A 27,855-nucleotide genomic window follows, 5' to 3' on the forward strand; every position below is an offset into this window, starting at 1 on the left:
GGGGTGCTTGTATTTTCTATGACATATTGTAGATCACCACTAATTTCATTGGTTTCAATCAAACACATTTTTGTCCTAATGAATCAGTCGATTATCCTGTTATTTTCTGCTGCACTTCAAACTTTCACCGTTGAGCTTTAACTGAGTTTTCTGGTTGTAAGGAGCCAATCAGAAAGTGGAAGGGTCAAAATGCAGCATCATCGATCTCAGGATTCTTTTACAGTACCGGGACTGTTGCTTTCTCCCATCATCTTGTCCACATGCCTTTGTTCTTTAGTTTGAGAAGATGTGATTGCTCAAAGCAATACAGCGGTGGATCAGTTTAACGTGACAACACAAAATAAAGATTTCAGCCATATGCAGCAGATCTTTAAAGGTAAAAGCACAGTTTTGTCATCTGTTAGTGAATGTTTCGCTACATCTGATCAAACCAAAATGACCTTTTGCTCTCAAGTTTGCATGTGTGTGAATCTCAGAAAAACATGTCTGGGTCATTTTACCATTAACCATTAAATAATAATTTACCATAGTTCAGCCAGAAATGAAAACACTGTCATTACTTACTAAGCCTCATGTCTTTCTAATCTTGTAAGACTTTCGTTCGTCTTCGGAACACAAATTAAGATAATTTTGATGAAATCCAAGAGCTTTCTGACCCTTTATAGACAGCACACAACTGACAGGTTCAAGGTCCAGAAAAGTAGTAATTAGTACTAATTAGTAGTAATTTTAACAATGTCCTTACTACCTTTCGGGGCCTTGAATTTCAGATTTCATCGGAAATATCTTAATTTGTGGTCCGAATTTGAACAAAGGTTTTACGGGTTTGGTACGACATGAGGGTAAGTAATTAATGACAGAATTTTCACTTTTGGGTGAACTATCTCCTAAATAGCATGCATATAATGGTAAATGATAAATACCTTTATTTTATATTATTTAATAGTAAATTAGTTTAAAGTTATATATATATAACTATCTTTCACTTTTCTGTGTCATCATAGGCAGTATAACATACTGCCATGGTGTATAAATACTTGACAATTTAATTTTACTTTTTAAACAATTTTTGCAATAAAGTTTGGAGATTTAGTGGAAATTGATTTTACAATGTAAAAAATGCATAAACCTTGCAGAATCTGCAAAATGTTAATTATTTTACCAAAATGAAAGGGATCATACAAAATGCATGTTATTTTTTATTTAGTACTGACCTGAATAAGATACTTCACAACTATTGTAATAATATGTTTTTTAAACTATTATTATTATTATTATGTTATTGTTTTTTTGTTTAGTGATAGTTGTTCATGAGTCCCTTGTTTATCCTGAACAGTTAAACTGCCCGCTGTTCTTCAGAAAAATCCTTCAGGTCCCACAAATTTGGTTTTTCAGCATTTTTGTGTACCTTGTCCAACAATGTATGATCCATCTTTTCAAACTGAGGACAACTGAGGGACTCATGCAACTATTACAGAAGGTTCAAACACTCACTGATGCTCCAGAAGGAAAGACAATGCTTTAAGAGTGGGGGGTTGAAAACTTTTGGAATTTGAAGATCAGGGTAAATTTAACTTATTTTGTCTTTTGGGAAACATATACGTTTCTTCTGTGGCTTCTGCAGGGCAGTACTAAATGAAAAAAGAATGATATTTAGGCAAAATAAGACATGTACACATCCTCATTCTGTTCAAAAGTTTTCACCATCCAGCTCTTAATGCATTGTGTTTTCTTCTAAAGCATCAGTGAGTGTTTGAACCTTCTGTAATAGTTGCATATGAGTCCTTCAGTGTGCAAATATGGATCTCCAAATCATAGTCATTGTTGGAAAGCATTCAAATACACAAAAATGCTAAATAAAAAACTAATTTGTGTGACCCGGACAAACAAGTGACTCATGAACAATTATCACTAAAAAGAAAAAACGCTGTATTAAGAATCAAGTGTATGTAAACTTTCGAATGGGGTCATTTTATAAATTCAACTATTTACTCTTGTGGATGTACATGTCTTTTATGTGAAATATCTTATTTAGGTCAGTACTAAATGAAAAGAAAATGCATTTTGTAATAATTAACATTTTGCAGATTCTGCAAGGTATATATAGACTTGTGAAATATAACAGTAACACGTTCTTGTGAGATTCACCCATTCTGTGAACAATTTGGGCAAGCGACTTGAATCAGATTGATGAGCCGTCTGACATTTTTCACCCAAAGAATCCAAAATGTATTTCTTAGTTTTATCTCAGGATCTGACGCTCTGACATTTATTTTGGCAGAGGCTGAGAATGTCCCGTTTCATTCAGTATATTTCTCCAGTTCTGTGTAGGACAGAAAAATAACAAATGTTTGTTCCCTGGCATGAGTGTGAATGAGAGTACACTGACAGAGATGTTTTAGTCAGCTGTATCATGTTGCATTGACCGTCTGCTTTAAATGTTTCTCTGACTTCACGCGTAAAGCCAAAAACCACCACCACCCATGGTTTTCAACACGAATATGTAAGCGTTTAACTCAACAGTGACACTAAAGTGGAAAGATGCCACATTTAAACTTGACATGGGCTTGTTTGGACAACTCACAGCCAGTCCCTCAGAGCTTTAAAATGTTGTTTTATCATAACTAACATGTTCCTTAGAAAGCTCAGATGAACATTAATGCCATTTAAGGTGATAAAATATATATCTACGTATACACAATCTGATTTGGGTTTTTTTTTTCCAACACATATTTACTATTAATCTGAACATCTAAAAACAACTCAACTAATTAAGTGTCAGTCCTGCTGCCATATTGCCTTTTGCCCTTACAGAATAAATCCAAATGTGGCAGTGTGCCATTTTAATGGGGAAATTGCAATGATGTGATTGTCATTTTTATTGTCAGTTTAGTCAGCTGCAGGTCAGACGTGAGTGTTTCCCTGCAATCGAGCAGCTGTGAGTGATTAACATTGTTCCCATCAGAATTGGACTGAAGTCTTTTGTGTTTTACAAGCACAGGCTGTGTTTGGCAACTACTGCAAGCACCTGCTAACATTAACCGTTCCATCTTCTTCTGTCATAAATCTGTCAACGTGTTTACAAATATGAAGCAAATTCACAATTATAAAGTGGTAGCAGTGTTGTAGCAAACACATATGTGACCCTGGACCACAAAACCAGTCTTAAGTCGCTGGGGTTTATTTGTAGCAATAGCCAAAAATACATGGTATGGGTCAAAATTATTGATTTTTCTTTTATGTCAAAAATCATTAGGAAATTAAGTAAAGATCATGTTCCATGAAGATTTTTTGTAAAATTCCTACTGTAAACCTCCAAATGTAATTTTTGATTAGTAATATGCATTGTTAAGAACTTAATTTGGACAACTTTAAAGGTGATTTTCTCAGTATTTTGATTTTTTTGTACCCTTAGATTTCAGATTTTCGAATAGATGTATCTCGGCCAAATATTGTCCGATCCTAACAAACCATATATCAATAGAAAGCTTATTTATTGAGCTTTCATGTGATGTATATATCTCAGTTTTGTAAAATTTAACCTTATGACTGGTTTTGTGGTCCAGGGTCACATATTGTATTATTAATATCCTTTGGTGGCTAATTTGGCCATTCATTCTGTCAACAGAATTCACCCTCATGTTTTTTCTAAGACTTTGTTTTAATGTAAAAAAAGTTATCCTTTGTATACAATGAATGTGGATGGAGACTAGGTCCTGTCAAGCTCCATAATGGGCAGAAACATCATAAAAGTGCACTATATTCCAACTCTGAAGCCATATTTTGAGCATAATGTGCACTGCAAAAAAAAATTCTTACTTACATTTTTTGTCTTGTTTCCATCCAAAATATCTAAAAATTCCTAAATCAAGAAGGATTTTCTTTTAAAATAAAATTGTCTTGTTTTCAGAAAAAGCAAGTCAAAATTAAGTGGGTTTTTGCTTGAAATCTGCCAATGGTGTAAGAAAAATAATCTTGTTTTCTGTTTGAAACAAGATTATTATTCTCACCCCTGACCCCATAGCAGATTATTTTGCTTGTTTCAAGCAAAAACTCACTTAATTTTAACTTATTTTTTCTGAAAACAAGACAATTTTTACTTGTCTAGAATTTAAGAATTTTTAGATATTTTGGCTGGAAACAAGACAAAAATCTAAGTAAGAAAAGCATTTTTTGCAGTGTGGTGAACAGTTGTGGTCACCATTCACTCATTGTATGGAAAAGAGCAGCTTGATCATGACTACATAAGTCATACAGGTTTTCTAAAGGAAAATAAATTGACAGATTCTTTACTTTGAGGTGAACTATAATAGCCTCACTATAATATTAGGCACTTTTTCCCCTCAGACACTATCGTTATCTGTTAAATTATTACCCCCATTTGTCTACAGTCTGCCAAAATTGAACATGTGGGTTTTGCTAGCCTCAGATTTCACAAGACCTCCAAATGCAGCCAAAAATAACTATGATTTGTTACTGTTCACACAAGACAAAGTGAGTTTAACCATCGATTGTATTAGGTTGGAGAGCAAGAACAATTCCTTTATTATTGAATGTGACCGTTTTAAATTCTCACCTGTGAAAGCTTTCAGCCTCAGGTGGAACATTGGCTTCCTTCCAGAAATGTCGAATTCGATGTTGAGTTCGATCATATATAAGCTCAATGTTGTCTTCTTGAGGCTATTAGCTACACGACATAAACACGTAGGAATTGTGCCTAATAGTGTAAACAAATCGAATAAAGTGCAGTGCCGCTGTTGGATTGAGTTGTGTAGTTTATATCTTGATCCTGAAGGTGGCGCAGCTTATTCACAGGTCTGCAGTGGGTTGCCAAGTCCGCGGCTTTGACGCGGGATAATCTTCTAAATATGACGTATTGCATAAATTATATTTGATTTAAATGCCTGTATTTATTAAATATATAGTCTACTTGATTTCTAAGTAATAAGGAGCGTGTTTGCAGAAATGTATGACAAGGATCAAGAAGAATTGTTTCAAATAGCATCCAGACCAAAATATTGTGTAGCTGTCAGTCCTGAGGTAAGAAGATCGTATTTATAGAAACAAATGTTTGTGATTACTACAGTGATTTTATAAGTTAAAAGTTTAAATACACTTTTTGGCTAGTTTTAATTAGTTAATAAACTAGTTCCAAAGCTATATCTGGCAACCTTAATTGCAGGGGACATTTTAATTGCGCTCCACTGGTTGTTAAGTTAGCTTGAGAAAGCCAACTGACTGCTCTGCTATTTAAACTTCTTTTTATTCTTCTTCTGAGACTACAATAACTCTCAGAGCTTTAACTCTACAAACTCCAAACTCAGCCCAGATCTTCAGACTGACCTGCCCAAGTGTGCTATATCTAACTGATTGGACAAAATGACGATTAAAATTGGGAAAAATCCCATAGACTTTCATTGACGGAATGTTCAAATGAGCCAACACTATTCAAACTCCAACTGTCAAAACTCCCAGAATCCCTTGAGACACAATTTAGCTTCCCTTCTATGAACTATTTCTAATCCATTTAAACACAATCTCATTCAAACTAACTTGTTAATCATGCTATAACAACATGCTAGTAACATGCTAATCATGCTACAAACATGCTAGCAACATGTTAGTAATGTTAATCATGCTTTTAGTTCAATTATAGTTCATGCTAGCAACATACTAGTAACTTGATAAGCATGCTAGAAACGGTAACAAAATGCTAATCATGCTAGTAACATGCTAACAACATGTTAGTAACATGCTAATCATGTTAGAAACGTACTAGCAACATGTTAGTAACTATCATAACAACATGCAATTTGCTAATCATTCTAGAAACACGTTAGCAACATCCTAATCATACTAACACATTAGTAACATGCTAGAAACATGCTAGTAACTTGATAATCATGTTAACCATGCTTGAATCATTCTAGTAAATTGCTAATCGTGCTAGAAACATGTTAATCATGCTAACAGCATGCTAGTAACTCGTTAATAATGCTAACAACATGCTTAATACCTGTTGAAACATGTTAACATGCTAATCATGCTCACAACACGTTGGTAACATGCTAATCATATTAGCAACATGTTAGTAACTTGTTAATCATCATAACAACATGCAAGTAATTTGCTAATCATGCCAGAAAAATGCTAACTACATGCTAATCATACTAACAGTTATAAATCATGCTAGCAACATGCTAGTAATTTGCTAATGTTAACATGTTAGTAACGTGCTAATCATGCTATAATCATGCTAGCAACATGCTAACATGCTAGCAACATGTTAATCATTCTAACAATGATAGTAACATGCTAATCAAGCTAGAAATATGCTAGTAATTTGATAATCACTGTTAACGTTAATTAAATGATAATCATGCTAATAACATGTTAGTAACATGCTAATCATGCTTGTAACTTTCTAATAATGCAAAAAACATGTTAATCATGCTAACGACATGCTAGTAACATACTACTCAAGCTAGAAACATGCTAACAACATGCTAATGATAATAGCATGCTAATCATGTTAAAAACACATCAACAACATTCTAATCATGTTAGAAACATGTTAACAATGCTAATCATCCTAACAACACGTTAGTAACATGCTAATCCTGTTAGAAACATGCTAACAACTTGCTAGTAACTCGCTAATCATGCTAACAACATGCTAGTAACATGCTTATCATGTTCAAAACATGTTAGAAACATGTTAACATGCTAATCATGCTCACAACACGTTAGTAACATGCTAATCATGTTAACATGTTAGTAACATGATAATCATGCTAGCAACATGCTAATCATGCTTGTAACTTTCTAATAATGCTAAAAACATGTTAATCATGCTAACGACATGCTAGTAACATACTACTCAAGCTAAAAACATGCTAATGATAATAGCATGCTAATCATGTTAAAAACATGTCAACAACATTCTAATCATGTTAGAAACATGTTAACAATGCTAATCATCTTAACAACATGCTAGTAACTCGCTAATCATGCTAACAACATGCTAGTAACATGTTCAAAACATGTTAGAAACATGTTAACAATGCTAATCATCTTAACAACATGCTAGTAACTCGCTAGTAACTTAATCATGTTAACAACATGCTAGTAACTTAATCATCTTAACAACATGCTAGTAACTCGCTAATCATCTTAACATGCTAGTAACTCGCTAATCATCTTAACAACATGCTAGTAACTCGCTAATTATGTTAACAACATGCTAGTAACTTGTTAATCATCATAGCAACATGCAAGTAATTTGCTAATCATGCCAGAAAAATGCTAACTACATGCTAATCATACTAACAATGTTAGTAACATAATCATGCTAGAAATATGCTAACATGCTAATAATAATAGCGTGCTAATCATGTTAAAACACGTTAACAACATTCTAATGTTAGAAACGTTAACAATGCTAATCATGCTAGAAATATGCTAACAACATGCTAATAATAATAGCGTGCTAATCATGTTAAAACACGTTAACAACATTCTAATGTTAGAAACGTTAACAATGCTAATCATGCTAGAAATATGCTAACAACATGCTAATAACAATAACGTGCTAATCATGTTAAAACACGTTAACGACATTCTAATGTTTAAAACATTAACAATGCTAATCATGCTAGAAACATGCTAACAACATGCTAATAATAGCGTGCTAATCATGTTAAAACACGTTAACGTCATTCTAATGTTTAAAACGTTAACAATGCTAATCATGCTAGAAACATGCTAACAACATGCTAATAATAGCGTGCTAATCATATTAAAACACGTTAACATTCTAATGTTAGAAACGTTAACAACGCTAATCATGCTAGAAATATGCTAACAACATGCTAATAACAATAACGTGCTAATCATGTTAAAACACGTTAACGACATTCTAATGTTTAAAACGTTAACAATGCTAATCATGCTAGAAACATGCTAACAACATGCTAATAATAGCGTGCTAATCATGTTAAAACACGTTAACAACATTCTGTTAGAAACGTTAACAGTGCTAATCATGCTGACAAGTTAGTAAAATGCTAGTCGTGTTAGAAACATGCTAGCAACATGCTAATAACTTGTTTGTCATTGTAACAACAGGAAAGTAACTTGTTAATCATGCTAAAATAGGCTAATTACATGTTAAATTATACTAACAGTATGCTAGCAACATGATAATCATATGAACCCACTGTTAATCATGCTAGAAACACACTAGCAACATGCTAGTAACATAACATCCTATCTATCCATCATCTAACAATTTCTATCTGAAAGACTAGCCTCCAAAACATTCAAGCTTTAAAAGTACTAAAAACTTCAGTCTATTTCTGGTCAGACTTTCTCAATCCTACTTCAAAGTTTGCCTTTAACTTTTTTCAAATCCAGTTTAATTTAATGTGTGAAGAATAAATGTGACAGAAGAACAACATCAGGCAGACGTCATTTGTCAAAATCATTTATTTACTATAATACATAGCAGATGATGTTAAAATATTTAGTTTGTACATCATATGAGGCAGTCATATGAACATAAGGTTGCTCTTTTTTTTTTTAAACTACACTAAATGGGATCCTAGCAGCTGCACACTTACCCCATTGAGCCCTTTCCTCCGTTTTAGTGAGTCAATTGAGAGAAATCTTGTCATTTTTGGTTCCCATCCATTCACATACAAGCTCCCGCATCACAACTAAACACCTCAGAGTTGTGCTGTATTCCACACAAAGACTGCAAGCTTTCTAAACAGCATCTGTTACAGTGGAACAAAATTCAGTACCATCTAATAAAAAACAAAAAAGGTTTATTTATATAGGGAATTAAGTACAGTCAATGGATCTAACCCCAAATTTTAATACATCATACCACAAAGAAATCTGATTATAGGTTTTACAAGATTATACAGAGCTCCAGTACCCAATGATTTTTGTTTCGCCAGCCAAACGATGCTGACATATGTATATATATCTATATATATCGTGTATATATATAGATATTTATATTTTCCTATTGTAGGGAAACAAAGCCAAAATATGAGTCGAACTATGGCATGACACAAACGAACAAATATAACAATTTTACCCCAGTTTAATGTTCCCTCAAACAAGTTAAGATTAAAAAAAACAAAACAAAACAATGGTTTTGCATAAAAACAGTTAAGCATTCACTCTTTCAGTTATTACAAGTGGCAAAGAACATGCAAATTCAGCTTAAGAAATGAATCAACAGAACCATAGAAATTTCGAAGGTGGTCTGCGGAAACGAAACGAACGAACATGAAACGAGACGGAGATGACCGGGCCACTTCCGAAGCCTGGATCTCTGAGATGTGCCAAATGGTTGCAGTGGGCTGTTTCCCTTTCTGTGGTTTCCAGAGTACGAGGGGCTCCCGGTTCAAAGTCTGTAGGACAAAGTGCATCCTAGGCAGGTGCCCCTGATTTTATAAACTCATATTAGTTCAATCCCATACGCCTTTGGGATACCACCACCCCAACAACGACAACTGCTGTCTTTAAGATAAAAATATCCTAAAAATATATCTTTAGTCCATTGGAAAATGAAAAGGGGACAAACACAAGCAGAAAATAAAAAAAAGGCACATTTTGCCATAGTGGCAAGCCGTGCATTGGTGTTGGTTTTAGTGAGTGATTGGAGACAGCTCCATTGTCTTTCAAAACAAGAAAAAAAACGTTTTATAAATATATCTTCCTTATGTTTAGCATGTTTGTAATTAGTCAATGTGCACATTTGCCATGTCAAATTAACATTGACACTTTCTTTACAATTTTTCTTTACAGTTCTCTCATTCAGACTGGCTGAGGAACAGAAAAGGGCAAAATTAAAACAAGAAAAGAAAATGGAACACGGGAGGTCTTATGCAAGTCACATCTTCCTTTGTTTTAAGAGGCTTATACGCAAACGTACGAGCCGAATGCGAGTAGGAGGTCTATATGAGGGGTTCGGGGGGCAGCGGGTGCTGGATCTGCTGCGGTTGGAGGGGAGGAGGGAGCTGCAGGGCCAGTAGGGACTCTAAGCCGTGGCCGTGCGGAGGAGGCGTCCCCTCAGCGCTGGAGGGCTCTGTGATTTCGCCGCCGTAGAAGAAATACTGGCACTGCTGGATGAAGGTCTCGATGACCGACTGGTTGAGTTTGGTGGTGGACAGCGTGTCCTTGTTCTCGAAATCAGGCCTCATGAGAGTAGGCCAGAAACAGATGGATAGATTGTCGGCCGTCATCAATGTGGTCTTACTATGCTGACTTACCCTGGGGGAGAAGAGAGAAATTCCTTTAGAATTTAAAAAAAGTAGTAAAATATTTAAAAGATAACTCCACTTTTTTTTAGAAATAGGCTCACTCTCCAACTCCCCCCGAGTTAATAAGTTGAGTTTTACCGTTTTGAAATCCATTCAGCCGTTCTCCTGTTCTGGCGATATCACTTTTAGCATAGCTTAGCATAGATCATTGAATCCTATGAGAGCAATAGCAACGCGTTCAAAAATGACCAACGAGTTTCGATATGTGTCCTATTTAAAACTTGACTCTTCTGCAGTTATATCGTGTATTAAGACCAGCGGAAAATGTAAAGCTGCGATTTTCTAGGCTGATAAGATTAGGAACTACACTCCCATTCCAGCGTAATAGTCAAGGAAGTTTGCTGCCGTAATGTGGCCAAAGCAGGCGCAGTAATATCACGTAGCGCCTGAAATTAGTTCCCAGCTAGGTTAGCATTTCCACATGTGCTGTGTGATAATACCGCGCCTGCTTTGTCCATGTTAGTACACGATATAACTACAGAAGAGTCAAGTTTTAAATAGGACAAATATGGAAACTCGTTGGTCATTTTTGAACGCGATGCTATATTGGTCTAATAGGATTCAATGATCTATGCTAAGCTATGCTAAAAGCGATATCGCCAGAACAGGAGAACGGCTAATGGATTTCAAAACGGTAAAACTCAACTTATTAACTCGGGGGGAGTTGGAGAATGAGCCTATTTCCAAAAAAAGTGGAGTGTTCCTTTAAGGCTGGGAATTAAGTAGGGCTGTCAGTAATGATTATTTTGGTAATCGAGAATCAGATCTCTTTTTTTGTGGTAACAAAAACAGACATAAGCGAACAATAGAATTTTAGAATGACGTGAAATACATATATACAAAAAAAAGCTGAAAACATATTCCTCAAATGAAAGATAGAAACTAAAGTCTCAATCTAAATAATGATTCACAAATCATGATTTACTTCAAACTGTGTATTGAAAATCTTTCAAATTCAATTTGAATGATTCATAAACCCATTCCGATCTAAATGAAATGATTTGGGATCCATGCTCTAAAGTCCCGATCTGAATAATGATTTGCAAATGATTCACAAAGCTGTTCCACTCTAAATCAAAAGATTCTCGATACACGACATGGGGTCCCGAATTATCAGAATCATTTGATCGGAAAATATGATTCGTGATACGCAAGGTTCCAAATTATTTGCGATCCACTTTCTTAAGTCCTGATCTGAATAATGATTTGTGAACCACCATTTTTATATCAGGACTTGGAACGTGCATCGCAGACCATTTGATTTAGATCGGGACTTCAAATCACATATCACCAATCATTTGATTTGAATCATTCAATTTGCAAAATTATTCACAACCACTACCGATCTAAATCAAGATCAGGACTTCAAATTGCATATTGAGAATCATTTGATTTGAATCATTTAATTTGCGAAATGATTCATGCACATGTTTCGATTAAATCAAACGATTTGCGATCCTTGCTCTAAAGTCCTGATCTGCATAACAATTCAAGAACCATCAATCATTTCATAACCGCAAACCATTTGATTTAGATCAGACTTCAAATCGTGTATCCTGAATAATTTGATTTAAATCAATCAATTCACAAAATGATTCATAAACTCGTTTTGATCTAAATAAAATGATTCGTGATACGCAATCTAAGGTCCCGATCTGAAACAAATTAACTTGCGATACGCAAAATTCTGATCTAAATCAAATGACTTGCAATCCATGCTCTGAAGTCTGATCTGAATAAAGATTTGCAAACCATCATTTCATATCAGGACTTGAAGCATGGATCATGAATCATTTGATTTAAATAATTCAATTCACGAAATGATTCACAGACCGATTTCGATCTAAATTAAATTATTCAAGATACACGTTGTGAAGTTCTGATCTGAAAGAAATGATTCGCAAAACGCAGTCCTTATATAAATCAGATGATTCAAAATCCATGCTCTGAAGTCCGATCTGAATAAAGATTTGCAAACCATCATTTCATATCAGGACTTGAAGCATGGATCATGAATCATTTGATTTAAATAATTCAATTCACGAAATGATTCACAGACCGATTCCGATCTAAATTAAATTATTCAAGATACACGTTGTGAAGTTCTGATCTGAAAGAAATGATTCGCAAAATGCAAAGTCCTTATATAAATCAGATGATTCAAAATCCATGCTCTGAAGTCCGATCTGAATAAAGATTTGCAAACCATTTCATATCAGGACTTGGAGCAAGAATCGCAAATCATTTGATTAAGATCGCGACTTCAAATCGCAAATCACAAATCATTTGATTTGAATCATTCAATTCGTGAAATGATTCACGAACCCGTTCTGAACTAAATCAAATTATTTGTGATGTGTGAAGTTCCAATACAAATCAAATGATTCGCAATATGCAATATGAAGTTTTGATCAGAAACATACCATTTGTGATGTGCAATCCAATCGAAAGTGGATCATTTTGCGACGCAATGGTTTAATTGTTTCAGAGTTTGAAAAGCTCCTTTTCACTCATCACTATGTGCTTTTTAAAATCATTACAAGCAATGCTAAATTAAAAAATGAATGGCTCTTGCAATTTGATCAGGCTTTCGCTAGTGAATCAGTTGAAATTAATGATCAAAGTCCAGAGTTTAAATCAATCTAAACAGTTCCAGCATAAATTACTCAATTGATGTTTGTGTGGAGCAGCATTTACTGTAAACAGAGCAACTCAAATCCCATGTGTATAATTAAAGCGCATAGAATTTACAATAGCACAAATGTGACCCTGGACCACAAAACCAGTCTTAAGTCGCTGGGGTATATTTGTAGCAATAGCCAAAAATACATTGCATGGGTCAAAATTATTGATTTTTCTTTTATGCCAAAAATCATTAAGAAATTAAGTAAAGTTCATGTTCCATGAAGATTTTTTGTAAAATTCCTACTGTAAACATATCAAAATGTAATTTTTGATTTGTAATATGCATTGTTAAGAACCTAATTTGGACAACTTTAAAGGTGATTTTCTCAGTCTTTTTGATTTTTTTGCATCCTCAGATTTCTGATTTCAAATAGATGTATCTCGGCCAAATATTGTCCTATCCTAACAAACCATACATCAATAGAAAGCTTATTTATTGAGCTTTCATATGATGTATACATCTCAGTTTTGTCAAATTTAACCTTATGACTGGTTTTGTGGTCCAGGGTCACAAATATGCTTTATTATGATTTTTAATTGGTTTTAAAATTTTGTGCTTTTCATGGATTTTCGTCAGTGCCACTTCTGTATTTTGCCGTGTAAGTTTTATTTTTTAATAATCCAGACAACCCAGTACTTCAATTCAATCGAGGAACTGTGACAGCCCTAGAATCAACCTCTTTATAAACAAAGATGACTGGGATACATGTTAACATTTGTTCTGTTTTAGATTTTTTTCAAAAGTTGGGGAAGCCAATGATTTACCTGTTTAGGTGAGTGATGACATATTTGAAAACTTCATAGTTCACAGGTGGAAATTTTCTGACGATTTCCTTCAGCACCTGCAGTCTCTCGTAATGATCTACAATTTCTGGAGGAAGACACATTTAACAAACTCATTAGACAGAGAAGTGAGACTTTGATGCATTTATATACCTCCTGAATAATACCTTATGGTTATTTTGTGATAATAACTGGCTATCTGTACATTATTCTGTTTATTACACAGTTTATTATGTGAAAAAGAATGATGGAAAAGACATTAAACTAGCGATACATCATAATTTCCCTTATTTTATGCTTATTTACAACCCAATATATCTTACACAAAAATATTACCAAAATTGACCAATCAGAATCAAGTATTCAGAGAGATAAGCAATCAGTGGGCATAATTTCAACAAGAACTGAATATTTAAAATTAATAAGCACATAATAAAAAAAGCATTTTATCTTTTCCAGCGGAAAGACAATTAGTGAGATTTGCATTTGTGTCTTAAACATAATCAAAAAGGGCTTTTTGTATAAGATACGGCACGCTACAACCGCCTGGCCGAGAACTTGCGAGGCGGGGGAAGATACAGCAGAAATATCAGCACGTTCAAAAAGAACAGCATCCCAGCACTTAATGTCATTTATCTACAGCAGTGTGGATCAGAAATAATGAGAAGTACATCACAGGGGGCCCTGGATTAGATTCAGCACTCGGAAGCATCAAACGGAAATGCAGATGCATTTAAATGACTTCTCAGCTACCTTGGGCTGGGATTAGACGGTGTGGTGATGGGATTAATATTGAACGTAGTTGAAAGAAGAAACCGGGTACACAGAGAAAAAAAAAACTTGACTCAGGCTGTTGAAATGGTGAAGTAACACGGGCAGGTTGATACTTGTTCTCATAGTTGTGGCAGACACTTCCTGTCTTTCTTGAAGTCGCAACTTGTGCTGATGCAACGGATGAACACTGTGTCACTTAACCTGCCTCGCCACACTGCAGCCCACCTGCTGCTTGTGAAGACTGAAGTTTGAACGAGAGGCTGGGGTCAGAGCTAGTGTCAGACACATGATTGGACAGCTTACACCTTCTATCACTGGCAATAAAATTGCCAACACAGATCTTAAGCCATTTTGCTACATTTTGTCAATCCTTACTTATAAAATATTTGTTTGTTTATAATTTAGTCTTTTTTAAACAATCTACTAGGGCTGCCCTCGACTAAAGATTTTTCTGGTCGACTAGTAGTCATTCATTTTAAGCATTAGTCAACTATTAGTCATGTTTATTAATAAACCATATAAATCATAATAATGAGCCTTTAATTGCCTACATAGCATAATAAGCACCAAAAAAAGGTTGCCAAAGCACACTGGCAGATATAATTATTATGAATGTGTCAGGGAAAAACAGCAAGGAGACTGCATTAACGTTTTAATCATTTATTGATAAACTAAAGCTTTCTTTGTTTTTGGCTTAAGAGATGCAGTTGGCGACACTGAATCATCTCCGCAGTAGTGATGCGCCTGTATGCGTGTTTCATAAAGATTACATAATCTGAGAATATTTGTTTTCTTATTGAATTGGTTAATTTAAAAGTAGACATTTCAATCTCTATAGATATATTTTCATGCCTTTAAAGGAGAACTCCGGTGCGATTTTGACCTGAAGTGTATTGAATCATGATACCGAGTGTAAACGTACCTTGCATATCTCATCTCGGTTTGTGTCCAGCTGTCCGAAATCTGGGGTCAGTTAGCCGATGCTCACAACAGGTTGTCAGTGAGAGTCAACAGGGCATCGGAATAGCCATGTAAATAAATCACTGTTTTACGCGATTTACGAGGCACAAAGTAGCTCCACACTTCATTGGTAGACTTCCAAGGGCCCTGACATTTAAAACAAGACATTGAGAACTCAGAAAAAGCACCGGTATTTTATTTACAAGTAGATTTATACAGACATTTTCCACCAGGAACAGACCGGTCGCCGCCATCTTAAATGTAGTCACGATAAGTCGAGTGTCGAGCACGAAGGAAACTACAACCTGATACATTGATAACCTGATAAATTCCTTGGTGCTCGACACTCGACTTATCGTGACTAAGTTCAGGATGGCGGCGACCGGATTTTCTTTTCCAGGTACTGTCTGTATAAATCTTCTAGTAAATAAATTACCGGTGCTTTTTCTGAGTTCTCAATGTCTCGTTTTAAATGTCAGGGCCCTTGGAAGTCTACCACTGAAGTGTGGAGCTACTTTGTGCCTCGTAAATGGCGTAAAACAGTGATTTATTTACACGGCTATTCCGATGCCCTGTTGACTCTCACTGACAACCTGTTGTGAGCATCGGCTAACTAACCCCAGATTTCGGACAGCTGGACACAAACCGAGATGAGATATGCAAGGTACGTTTACACTCGGTATCATGATTCAATACACTTCAGGTCAAAATCACACCGGAGTTCTCCTTTAAGGCAAGTGTACATGGAGTTTCATGCTCACAGAGACCAAAATGGCAGGAAGCTTGTTTGCTTTAAATATTTTACAAAAAGCGCAACGTCTCGTTGTTATTGTGAGTGCACACAAATAAATAGACTTTACAGTTTCAAAAGATGTGTTAGCTATCAGCTAAATGAAAGCTGAACATTGCATTCAGATTGAATAGAAAACAGTTTTTATATTTTAAAATATTGCTATTATTAATGTTTTATGATCAAATAAATAGGTTGGATTGTTAATTATTTAGATTGCATTCAAGTATCGTTATTTTACAGGATGAAACTCAAATTAGACTTTGCATAAACCGCTGGTGTGAAAATGATCGCAAATTTACTTACCCTCAAGCCATCATCGGTATTTATGACTTTCTTCTTTCAGCTGAATACAATCAAATGTTCCTTAAAAAACATCCTGGCTCTTCCAAGCTTTATAATGGCAGTGCATGGGTGTTGAGATTTTGAAGTCCAATAAAGTGCATCCATCCATCCATCAAAAGTACTCCACACAGCTCCAGGGGGTTAATAAAGGCCTTCTGAAGTAAATTGATGCATTTGTGTAACAAAAATATCCATATTTAAGCCTATAAATCGTAATCTCCATTTATTTATAAGGTTTATATGGTTATAAACAAAACACAGAAACACATCGATTACTTCAGAAGGCATTTATTAACCCCCAGAACCATGTGCACTTTTTTGGAGCACTTTTTATGATGTATGGATGCAATTTTTGGCCTTTAAAATCTCAACACTCATTCACTGCCATTATAAAGCTTGGATGAGCCAGGACATTTTTTTAATATAACTCCAATTGTTTTTGTCTGAAAGAATAAAGTCACATACATCTAGGATGGCTTGAGGGTAATTGAATCATGGGGTAATTTTCATTTCTGGGTGAACTATCCCTTTAAACCTCTGAAAATTATAAGCTTAAAGATGCATGTAATTTTTGTTTCACAACAGTCAAAACACTCTGATGTGGTTGGGAAAAAAAGCCTGAAACTCACGCCATTGAGTCAGTGATACTGTTGTCGTAATCCACAAAGAAATGGAACGTTGTCATTTTGTTTAGCAATATGTGACAGAATTAAATGATACAATTGCTAACTAATAAAATTAGATGATCTAAAGCATCAAATCTGAGCCAAAGAGGAATCACTTGAGAATCTAAATGAGTCGATACTTACTGGCTGCTTCAACTAGCTCTGGGTGGAGAGAATACGGTATTAGGGGGTCGGGGAGGTCGGCAAAGAAGGCCTTCAGGGCCCCAGCCACGGCGTTCACAGCTACATCCATCACTATCAGGTCAACACTGTGGTCTGAGAGAAGAATCAAAATAGTGTGAGCTTGCATAAGCATCCAACTGCTTTTGTCAGTGCTGGAAAAGCCACTAAAACAGATTAAACGGGTCTGAGCGGAATAGAAGGAAAACTATGCAGAAAAGGAAAATAAAGAGGAATGAGAGAAAATGGGGAAGAGAAAGTGAGGCTGTAAGAGCCGGGTTTAAGGTGAAATGACAGCTGTCAGACTAGATCTCTTCGCAAAGGCATTGAATGAACACAAGAAGGGGGAAAAAAAGCACCCAATTCACAGTATCGTGAGGATGGAGAAGAGAAAAAGAGAGGGAGTCTAATGGCTTCAGGCCAGTGGGCAGATTGATGCCTATAGTAGCTCTTTTGGGCAAACGACGGCTCACTGAGTGAATAATCTGGTCACTCGGTTGAAGATTTTCCACCCACTCATCTGCACAACTCACCAGCTAGAGATGACTAGTGTTGGATTTGAAAGATGTATGAAAACATGAGTGGATTCACTTGGCCACATTATGAAAACACACATCTATCTTCTGTAACAGTGAGAGCTATGGAGAAACAGCAATATGGAAATACATTGCAACTTTGAAAATGAAGAAGAACTTGTGGTTTTTTTATTTTTAATGGCAGTTTTATTGTTTTCAGGCTGTTGTTTTTTTTTAACTCAAGCGTTACATAATATACCAAAAGCCGCTTTTGCACAGATGCCAGGCTTCATTTGTTATGAATAATCTTGTCATTTGCATCCTGTCCATCAAGTTACAAATAAAAAGAAAGAGAATGACGTAAAAGACTGAACTCGCAGCATTATCCAAAACAGTCACGGTTATTTAATATGCACAATACATTACATTTTCATTAAGTTTGCAGTAGTACATTGTGATACAGACCATTACAAAGAAATAAAATTGTTAGTGTCATGGTCATACCGCCTACTGCCATATATTGTCAGCGTAGTGACAATTTAATTCTGAGCTTTAAAATGAGAATATAACAGATCACTTTTATGTGTCACGAGGAGATTTAAGCTAAAAATGTCCTGCATAAGTTAATAACTAGTGCGAATCACAGCTTGATGGAGGCCTGCAGGCATCAGGCCAGTCAGAAGCCACAAATGTCAAGTTTGTTTTTACAGGAACGGTCCATTTACAGTGTGACAGATCATAATCGTGTAATTCAGGCCTGTTTCTCTTTATTCATGCTGCTGAATGGAGCGTTCACCCTTTCTTGATAGTCAGATATTTGAAATTATTAGAAGAGATTTAAATATATTTTATCATGTAAATCATTATTATTATTTTTTTTTAATCTTAACTATTTAAATAAAATACATATGCACTACAAGTCAAAAGTTTTTGAACAGTAAGATTTGTAAAAAAAAAATTAAAGAAGCACCAAGCATTTATTTGATCCAAAGTACAGCAGAAATTTTGAATTTTGAAAAAAAAAATTTTTTTTTAAATATTTGTACTATTTAAAATAACTGTTTTCCATCTGAATATATTTTAAAATGTAATTAATTCCTGTGATTTCAAAACTAAATTTTTAGCATCATTACTCTAGTCACATGATGCTTCAGGAATTATTCTAATATTCTGATTTGCTGCTCAAAAAACATTAATTATTATTATTATTATTATTATTATTATGTTGAAAACAGGTTTCTTTGATGAATAGAAAGCTCAGAACAGCATTTATCTAAAATAGAAAATTATATATGCCTTTATCATCACTTTTGATTAATTTAAAGCATTCCTTGCTGAATACAAATATTAATTTCTATCATTTATTTCCCACAAAAAAATACACTGACTCCAAGCTTTTGAATAGTGCATAATGTTACAAAAGCTTTTTATTTCAGCTTAATGCTGATCTTTAGATATTTCTATTGGTCAAATAATCCTGAAAAAAGTACAACTGATTTAAATATTGATAATAATAACATATTTTTAGAATGACTTCTGAAGGATCATGTGACACTGAAGACTAGAGTAATGATGCTAAAATTTACTTTAAAATATATTTAAATGGAAAACAGTTATTTTAAATAGTACAAATATTTCAAAATATTGCTTTTGCTGTATCTTTGGATCAGGCTTGGTGAGGAAAAGAGACTTCTTTAAAAACAAAGTGTACATCTAAATGAAATATAATAATGAAAAATATGTAGTTTTATATTAAATAAATCTAAAAGGTGAGGGGAAAATCAAATATATAAATTAACCCTTCAAGCTAAAGTCCTTCTATCCAATTTGTGAACTATCCTCCAACAGTTGTTCTAGCAGCATGCCATCAAACGCCTGCAAATGAAGCCTAATTTCCCACAGAGCGCAGCTAAAATCAGTACATACCCTGGTCGAATTGTTTCTGAATGTTGTCTTGATCCGTCTTGTTTCCACTCACTCGATAAAGCCCCTCTGTGGTGAGACCTGCAAATTAAGAGCGACACTTCATTAAAATCAATCCTGCAAAGGTTATGTGACAAAATCTCAGTGGAACAAAGCCGCAAGTGCTCTAAAAACAGCTAATGCTTGAAGCAGCCATATAAAAGGATGCACAAATGAACGACAAAGGTGTCCATTCCACAGTGAATACAAACGAAGAAACGGTAAAGGATGAAGAAAAGAAGTTAAGATACAGCAAGTCCATATTTTTGACAGGAAATTATGCTTGAACATTAAAAAAAAAAACAATGCATCTCTATGAACTCCAAGAGAAAACTTTGTTTTTTTGTTCCAAGGCCAAGATGATTTTTTTAATTGCTCAGATGCAACAATTCATTCAGGCATTTACATAATTTATTTTTTAGAAAATAAATGAGTTTAGTTTAGTTCAGTTAATTGTTTGTGGGTGTCTTGCTGCAGATACTCTGGTTTCAAAATGTATGCGTATTGACATTAAAATAATAAAATTAAAATAAATGAGAATTTACTGTTTTATAGCTTAGCTATTTATATAATTAAGTAATAATTATTTTCACATAAATCATAAGAATATTTCTCAATCATAAAAAGCAAATTCAATTGAAAAAAACATAATTAGACAATTAAAAATGATTTAACCAATTAAAAAAAAACATTTTACATTATTAAAAAAAAATAATTAAAAAAAATAATTTACATTATTAAAAAAAAAAAATAATAATAATAATAATCATAAAAATTTTACTATTTAAAAAATAAATACACTTACACAAGGACCCGAAGTACTGATACAAAATCATTGGGATATTAATGTGAGACCCTGGACCACAAAACCAGTCTGAAGTAACAATGGATATTTTGTAGAAATATAGGCAAAAATACATTGTATAGGTCAAAATTACATTTTTTTCTTTTTTTGCCTTAAATCATTAGGATATCAAGTAAAGATCATGTTCCATGAAGATTTTTTTGTATATTTCCTACCTAAATATATCAAAACTTAATTTTTTAACAATAATATGCATTGCCAAGAACTTCAGTTGGACAACTTCAAAGGAAATTTTCTCAATATTTAGATTTTTTTTTTTTTGCACACTCAGATTGCAGATTTTCAAATAGTTGTATCTCGGCCAAATACTGTCCTACCTACATCAATGGAAAGCTTATTTATTCAGCTTTCAGATGATGTATACATCTCAGTTTCAAAAAATTAGTTTGTTTGGTTTTGTGGTCCAGGGTCACATTTATGAGCAGCTTCCATCTCTAAAGATTTAAAAATGACTGCACTGCAGCTTTATTTGCACTGTTGTGTTGTACTACATTTTGCTGCTGTATCCATACGTAACACAACATGTTGTTGTCAGTCACAGGTAAGAAAGCATCTGTCAAAACAGTACATGTTTGTGTCACATCCTCAGAAAAACTGTCATTACAGAGGTGCAAATCTTCCTCAGAAGTCCAAATATTACTGACAGCAGTAAAGCTATAGATCTGCCGCCTTCCCACATCACAGACCAGCTCTTTTTCTACATCCTTTGCTCAAATATTTAAAATCATGCACTCAACCCAGTAAACTGGGCCACTCCAGATGGATAAGTGGACATGCAAGCCAATCTCACAGAGAGAAAAAGTAGGCCAGAAAAGCAGATAATGCAGCAGAATTCAACCCACACTTCCCCGTTCCCGGACCGATAACGCTGCGTGTATCTCTTTATTTTCATTACGTCTAATCTACTGAAGCCCGTTTATCAAGCTAAAGATAGCTCTGTGAAGCCATGACCTTGTGCAGCTCCGCAGTGCTCCGGAGCGCTGATGCAAAACACAGGGCCCCCACAGTCACTTCCAAAGCTTTGTGGGCTGCTAACTGCTACAAGTCAAAACCGCTGTGCATTCTTGAGATACTCGCACATGTCAGAGCCAGTCCCTCCTCCAGAGCGGTGGGAGGCTACGCAGAAGCGCCTGCTTAACTCGCCGGCGTGTTCACGGAAAGGGCAGGTGTGTAGTGACGAATGTGGGCTGTTTATTACTGCCTGGGTGAATCAGCTGTTTCCCACAAACGGGTTGTAAGAACTGAAACACGAGTCTTTTTGTTTGCATATCACAAGTTTCAGCTCAAAATCCACAAAGATCATTTATTATATAATTTTGAAAATGCCTATTTTAAGTGGAAGCAGAAACAGTGTTTTTCGTGCATGTCTTTTTAAATGCAAATGAGCTGCTCTCCGCCGCCTTTTCCAGAATAGGACTGTGCCTTTACAGCTCATAGTTTAGATACTCTGTTAAAAAAAACATTTTGTTTGGTTTTGATTATGTCTATCATGCTGAAATCGTGAGTTTTAAACCATATTAGTTTAAACTTCTAATTAACGTTTTTTCTAGGCGCACACATCTCAAGCAAGCGGCTGTCACATGACTTGCGAGCACTAAACTCAGTTCTCTTTCATGTCGTATTGCGCTTAAACTGTTATATATACAAGTTTAAGTTAAAAACACACGAGTTACAAAAACAGTCCGTTTGTATTAGATCTGTGTTGCAGCAGCATAATATACAGTAAATAAATCAATAAATCCACTGCTCTCTTGTCTCCTCTGAGGCTGGGACTCTAAATAGTAGGGATGTAACGATATGGTTAGTTGCGACATGAAGTCCACAATATGATTTTTATTGCAATATTTAAAAAATAAAAAAAGATAAATGAATAATTGGAAATGTTGTACATTTTAAAGTTAAATTATTCTAATGCAGTTTGAAAGTTCAAAATTAAGAGCTCCAACCTATGATCTTAAGAAAACTCAGTCAGTGAATTGACTTGTGCCTGAACTTTAAAGGGGACTAAACCCTTTTATTACTTGTAATACACTGTCTCAGTTTAAATTACATTCACACTAGTGTTGCAATGTAATTTAATTTAACAAATTAGAACATAATAATAAAACAATAAAACAACAACAACGACAGTAATAGCCATATATTGTAAAAAGACTGCACTGCAAAATAAATAAAAATGTTCATAGGTATATTATTTTTGCTTCACACTACAGTAGGGAAATTACAATACTTCTTTCCTAATTTCTACACTTGTAAGATATGTTTTGAATTTGGACTGCAGTAACGTTTCCCATTTAAACCACTAGCTGTCAGCAATTCATATTGCACTTTTATTAGCTTTTATTTTGACAGAAACGGCAGTAGAGCTTATATTTTGAAGGAAAACTCCAGCTTCAGTGAAAACAGGCTTTATAAAAAATGCATTTCACTACAAATGTAGTGAAATACTGTAATCATCTGCCACAAAAATAAAGCATAACAGCATTGCCAAATGCATGTTAAACTGATAGTACATGCAATAAACGCGTTCACTGTATTTAATGTGAACTGAGCCGTTCTGAGCCATGGAAAACACCGGATCACGAGCTGATCGCCTGAACGAAGTGCATGCTTCACTTTGAAACGCAGCAAAAACAGACTTGATGAAGGGAGTAAGCCATATTGTGCTTTCGGTTTTAGCACTGTGTCAAAACATAACGGCCCAAAACACAACTTTAAAGACCTTTTATGTTAGAATAAGAAGTTTAAATACATTTTAAAAACTACACTTTTTGCCTGGAAGACCTATTGTTTTATATCATCATGTGACCACGATAATATCAAGACAGTTTTAGCATGATTATAGCACTTAAACAGAAAAAGTCAGATTTAACGCTGGTTGCCACCCACAATAAAATGGACGCAGTCTGTAGCTAATACTGCTCCTGCACAAAAATTAAAAAGTATTCTCGTACTTCATATCAAAGTTGATCCACTGATGTCACATGGACTATTTTAACAATGTCCTTACTACATTTCTTGTACATGGTTGTTGTGTTGCTGTCTATGCAGAGTCAGAAAGCTCTTAGATTTCATAAAAAATATCTTAATTTGTGTTCCGAAGATAAATGAATGTCTCACAGTGTTGGAAGGACATGAAGATGAGTAATTAATGACAGAATTTACATTTGAGTCAACTATTCTTTTAATTCAAACTAAATATGATCAAATATATTCTCCTGAGAAGTCGTATGTAGTTTAGAACGAAATAAGTGAAAAGAAAACCCAACAAAAAGTAGATGAAACAAGTCTAGATGAATTAGCCAACTTGATTTATTGCTCAGGCGACCACCGTGACCCATCTCTGTTTGACGGTTGCTTTGTGATGTCATTTGTGGCTGGTTGATGACTCACTAAAATTAAGGGATGGTTTGCTGAGGTTTCCATGCAATGGCGTGGGTTTGGATCCAACCCTTTTTGTCAGGCCTGTCACATGTGTGAGCGTGAGCTCTGGCCTGGTGGTGTTATGCCCAGCCTGACACTGCGAAAAGTGTGAGCTCACTTACAAGTGCAGGAACACGTCGAGACTAACCACACTGTACCATATCAAAGTCAAAGCCTTGAAGGAGTTCACACTTACTGAACTGTCAGCCTGCTCAGGAAAGTGTCAGCTTACTATTTCAGATAAGCGGATAAAGCACAGTGCACACAAACACAGTAAATACAGACATTTGCACTTCCTTGAGATTTAGCCACTCAGGTTTATACGAATCATTTGATGGATAGTATAAACACACTTCAAACGGTCCAAATAGCGTAAAACGTTACTCATCTTTCAGTGAGGATATATGTCAAATACAGTCAAACCAAAAATTATTCAGACACCAGATATCATTTTTGATATTTTTTACTAGATGTACAATGCAGGACACTATAGTTCATTTATGTAAGTGAGGACAGCAAAATAAAGTAAACTGTGACATTTATACCCAAAAATTCTTCATACAGTGGACTACCAGTAACACTGATAAAAATTAGGGATAAAAAAATCTGACCTAACAAAGTTGTTACTTAACTTTCTATCAAAGTTATCTGACATTATCAAGATGAATTTGTTCTGACACAGTTCAACTCGTCATATTTTTGTTTGTTATTTTATTACCATTTTCTAAATTATAGCAAATAAACTGATAATGTGAGAAATTTCAAAGGTGTTTGAATATAAATAAACAATTGCCAGTAGCCATTGACTTCCACATTTTTTTTCTACATATTATAGAAGTCAGTGATGCCCAGATGGATGCAGTGCTTGTATTATTAGTAAACTTGTTAAAATTAAAGTTTTTTTTTTTTTCTGAAATTAGATTTAGAAAATCTCAATCCATAATTGTACAATTTTCAAAAAATATATAATCATTAAATTTACAACACCTTAAAATCATAAAAACATAATTAGGGCCCCATGAATTCCATTTTTTCCCCTCCCAAATTCCACTTTTTTTTCCCCCTTTCAAATTCCATTTTTTTCTCTCAATTTCATTTTTTGTTTTTTTTTTGTTTTTCTCCAAAGTTTCGTTTTTTCCCTCCTAAATTCCATTTCACTTTTTTCAAATTCCATTTTTTCCCCGTTTAAATTTTTCTGGATTTTTTTTTTTCCATTTTCATTTTTTCTATAACTTTTAATTTGTCAAAATATGTATTGTCAAAATTCATCTTAAAGCATGTCTAATTCATTTAAATCATGAAACTTACACAATGTAACAGCAATTTATTAAATGTCTAAACAAAAATTACATTTTAAGGACCTACAAAATACTTTTTTTTCTTAAATTAAGTTATATTTTTACCAAGTTCTCAGTTTTCCATTTATTTTCTGAATCCCATTTGAACGATTTCATTAAATTTGAATAATCAAAATCATCTCTAAGTAATTGACTTAAAGAAAATCTAAATAATTGTATTGTATTATATAGCATATTTTTAAATAGTATTTATTTTTTTCCAAAAACACTTTGTTGTGTATTTATATTTTTCTGGTAAATAAATTCTGGTAAATATTTTTTCTGGTAAACATACATTAGAAATTATGTTTTATTAACACTACATTAAGTAATATATTTCTTAATATTTTTTTTTTTTGACAGGTTGCTGTGAAGACCCAAGTTTCTGTTTGTACATATGATGGTAGTTTTGGTTTTCCTCAAAAGAAATGGTAAAACGCTCATGAAGTGCAAACAAGAGCATGCATCTGTGCCATTCATTCACACAAAGACACGCAGGATTTCTGTTTGAATAGTATTTTAATGGGTTAATATTTGCAGACACTACTCTATATCACATTTTGACTTAGATCTACTTTTAATTTATCCCTCCAAATTTTGGCAAATGCCATTTTTATGACTAGATTGCAGAAATCACAGGGCCCTACATAATACAGCACAACCAATGCACATTAAGTATTCATCATTTTGTAGATGAAGAGTTATTAAAAAACAGTGCAGAAATTGAATGTAGAATAGGTCCATCATCTTGCTTTGACGGAAGTGATTGAACCCACCTGACAACGTAATTATGACTTGACAACACATAAATACAAACTTCCCAAGAGGACTCTAACGCACCAATAATCATGGTGTCCAACAGCTGGCAGCCATAAAAGTATAATCTGTCAGCGCGCGGATCCTGTGTGGCGTGTCAGTAATTTCAGACGTGACGATCTCTAGTCAAATGCTGTGAGGAAGGTCAATGTCAAAAGTGTTGTAAAAACAGTAACAGGAAGCCCTACTGAGGGAAGCGATCTTAATTTGGATGCACGTCTATTGTCCCCTCTAAGCCCTTCCCATCCACCGCTGGACTTTATCTGCACCTCCTCATCAGCAGATTACCATCGCGTTCAACCTCAGAGGCAACAAAAGGCCACCATGATACAGGAAATCACAGGCATTACCGTAGCACAGGAAATGTCAAAATAGAGCCCATATGCAAAAACAGACCATAAATCAAATCAGCCATTCATATAAAAGCCAGAAATCACAATATAACACAGATTTATCAGTCAAGCTTTAGTGCTTCTCTTCCAGCAGAGGTAATTTTGAAAATGGTCTGAAGTGATGCGAAACGACGCGCACAAAAGGTCAGCGTAGTAATGAAAACCTGCCATTTTGAGCACTGCTGCTTTATCTCTTGATGAAGTGTTTACACAGCAGGAAGTGGACAATATCACAGAAATTCAGTGCTGCACAGACTCTGCTTCATTAGAGGAACTAAAATGTCATGAGTATTTGTTTTCACAATGTAAAACATAACAGCAGAAGGAAGTCCTTCATTGTCAATGAGTGTTGGTGATTTCAACGGGACATAAGCTGCAGTGACCAATAGTGACAAGACAAACATGTCCAGACTTAAGGTTGAGACGAGTTTAAACTTCATGCAAACAAGCAATTTCACAATGCATCGACTATCACTGGAGCACAACTGGAACTATTGTGAAAGACTTGGTTGCGGAAGTGTTTTTCCTATTCATTTCCTCCATGGGAATTTTATAACAAATCCACAAAGACACATTCTAAGTCTTGAAACAAAACAAAGGTACCAAGGTACAAAACAATGATACACCGCACATGATATAATAGAATAATTGTCTACAAATGCGTACAGTAGTTTTACATTGCATCATTTTTATTCTAAGTATGAAATGCAGTATTTGAAGCTTAATAATAACAGAAGAGTTCAAAAACAAGTTTGAGGACTTTTTTCAATTTTCAGCAGCCACTACTCCAGTCTTCAGTGTCACATGATCCTTCAGAAATCATTCTAAAAAATGAATATTTTAAATTGTAAAAGTCTTCAATCTCACTTTTGATCAATAAATGCATACTTGCTGAATAAGATGAATTGTTTGAGATTTGAGAAACATCATCAGTTCTTCTGCCATGATTCTGGTTTCTATGGCAACAGCGTTTTCTTTCATTGGTGGATTGAAGTGCTGCAGGATTGTGGGTTGCATAGTTCTTTA

The 27,855-nt window shown here is 34.6% G+C and overlaps 1 protein-coding gene across 1 annotated transcript in view; it reads right to left on the reverse strand.

Moving 5' to 3' along the window:
- Window positions 1-8,469: 8,469 nt before the first annotated feature.
- Window positions 8,470-27,855, reverse strand: part of arhgap5 (Rho GTPase activating protein 5) — a 49,425-nt gene continuing 30,039 nt past the window's right edge. The window contains exons 4-7 of the mRNA XM_073826720.1: window positions 19,961-20,038; window positions 17,484-17,615; window positions 13,788-13,893; window positions 8,470-10,287 (exon numbers count right to left, since the gene is read on the reverse strand). Coding sequence (XP_073682821.1) covers window positions 9,972-10,287; window positions 13,788-13,893; window positions 17,484-17,615; window positions 19,961-20,038 — 632 coding nt within the window. The 3' untranslated portion in view covers window positions 8,470-9,971. The remainder of the gene's footprint in view (window positions 10,288-13,787; window positions 13,894-17,483; window positions 17,616-19,960; window positions 20,039-27,855) is intronic.

This window comes from Garra rufa, chromosome 21 (assembly GCF_049309525.1).
Source record: "Garra rufa chromosome 21, GarRuf1.0, whole genome shotgun sequence".
Taxonomy (NCBI): Eukaryota; Metazoa; Chordata; class Actinopteri; order Cypriniformes; family Cyprinidae; genus Garra; species Garra rufa.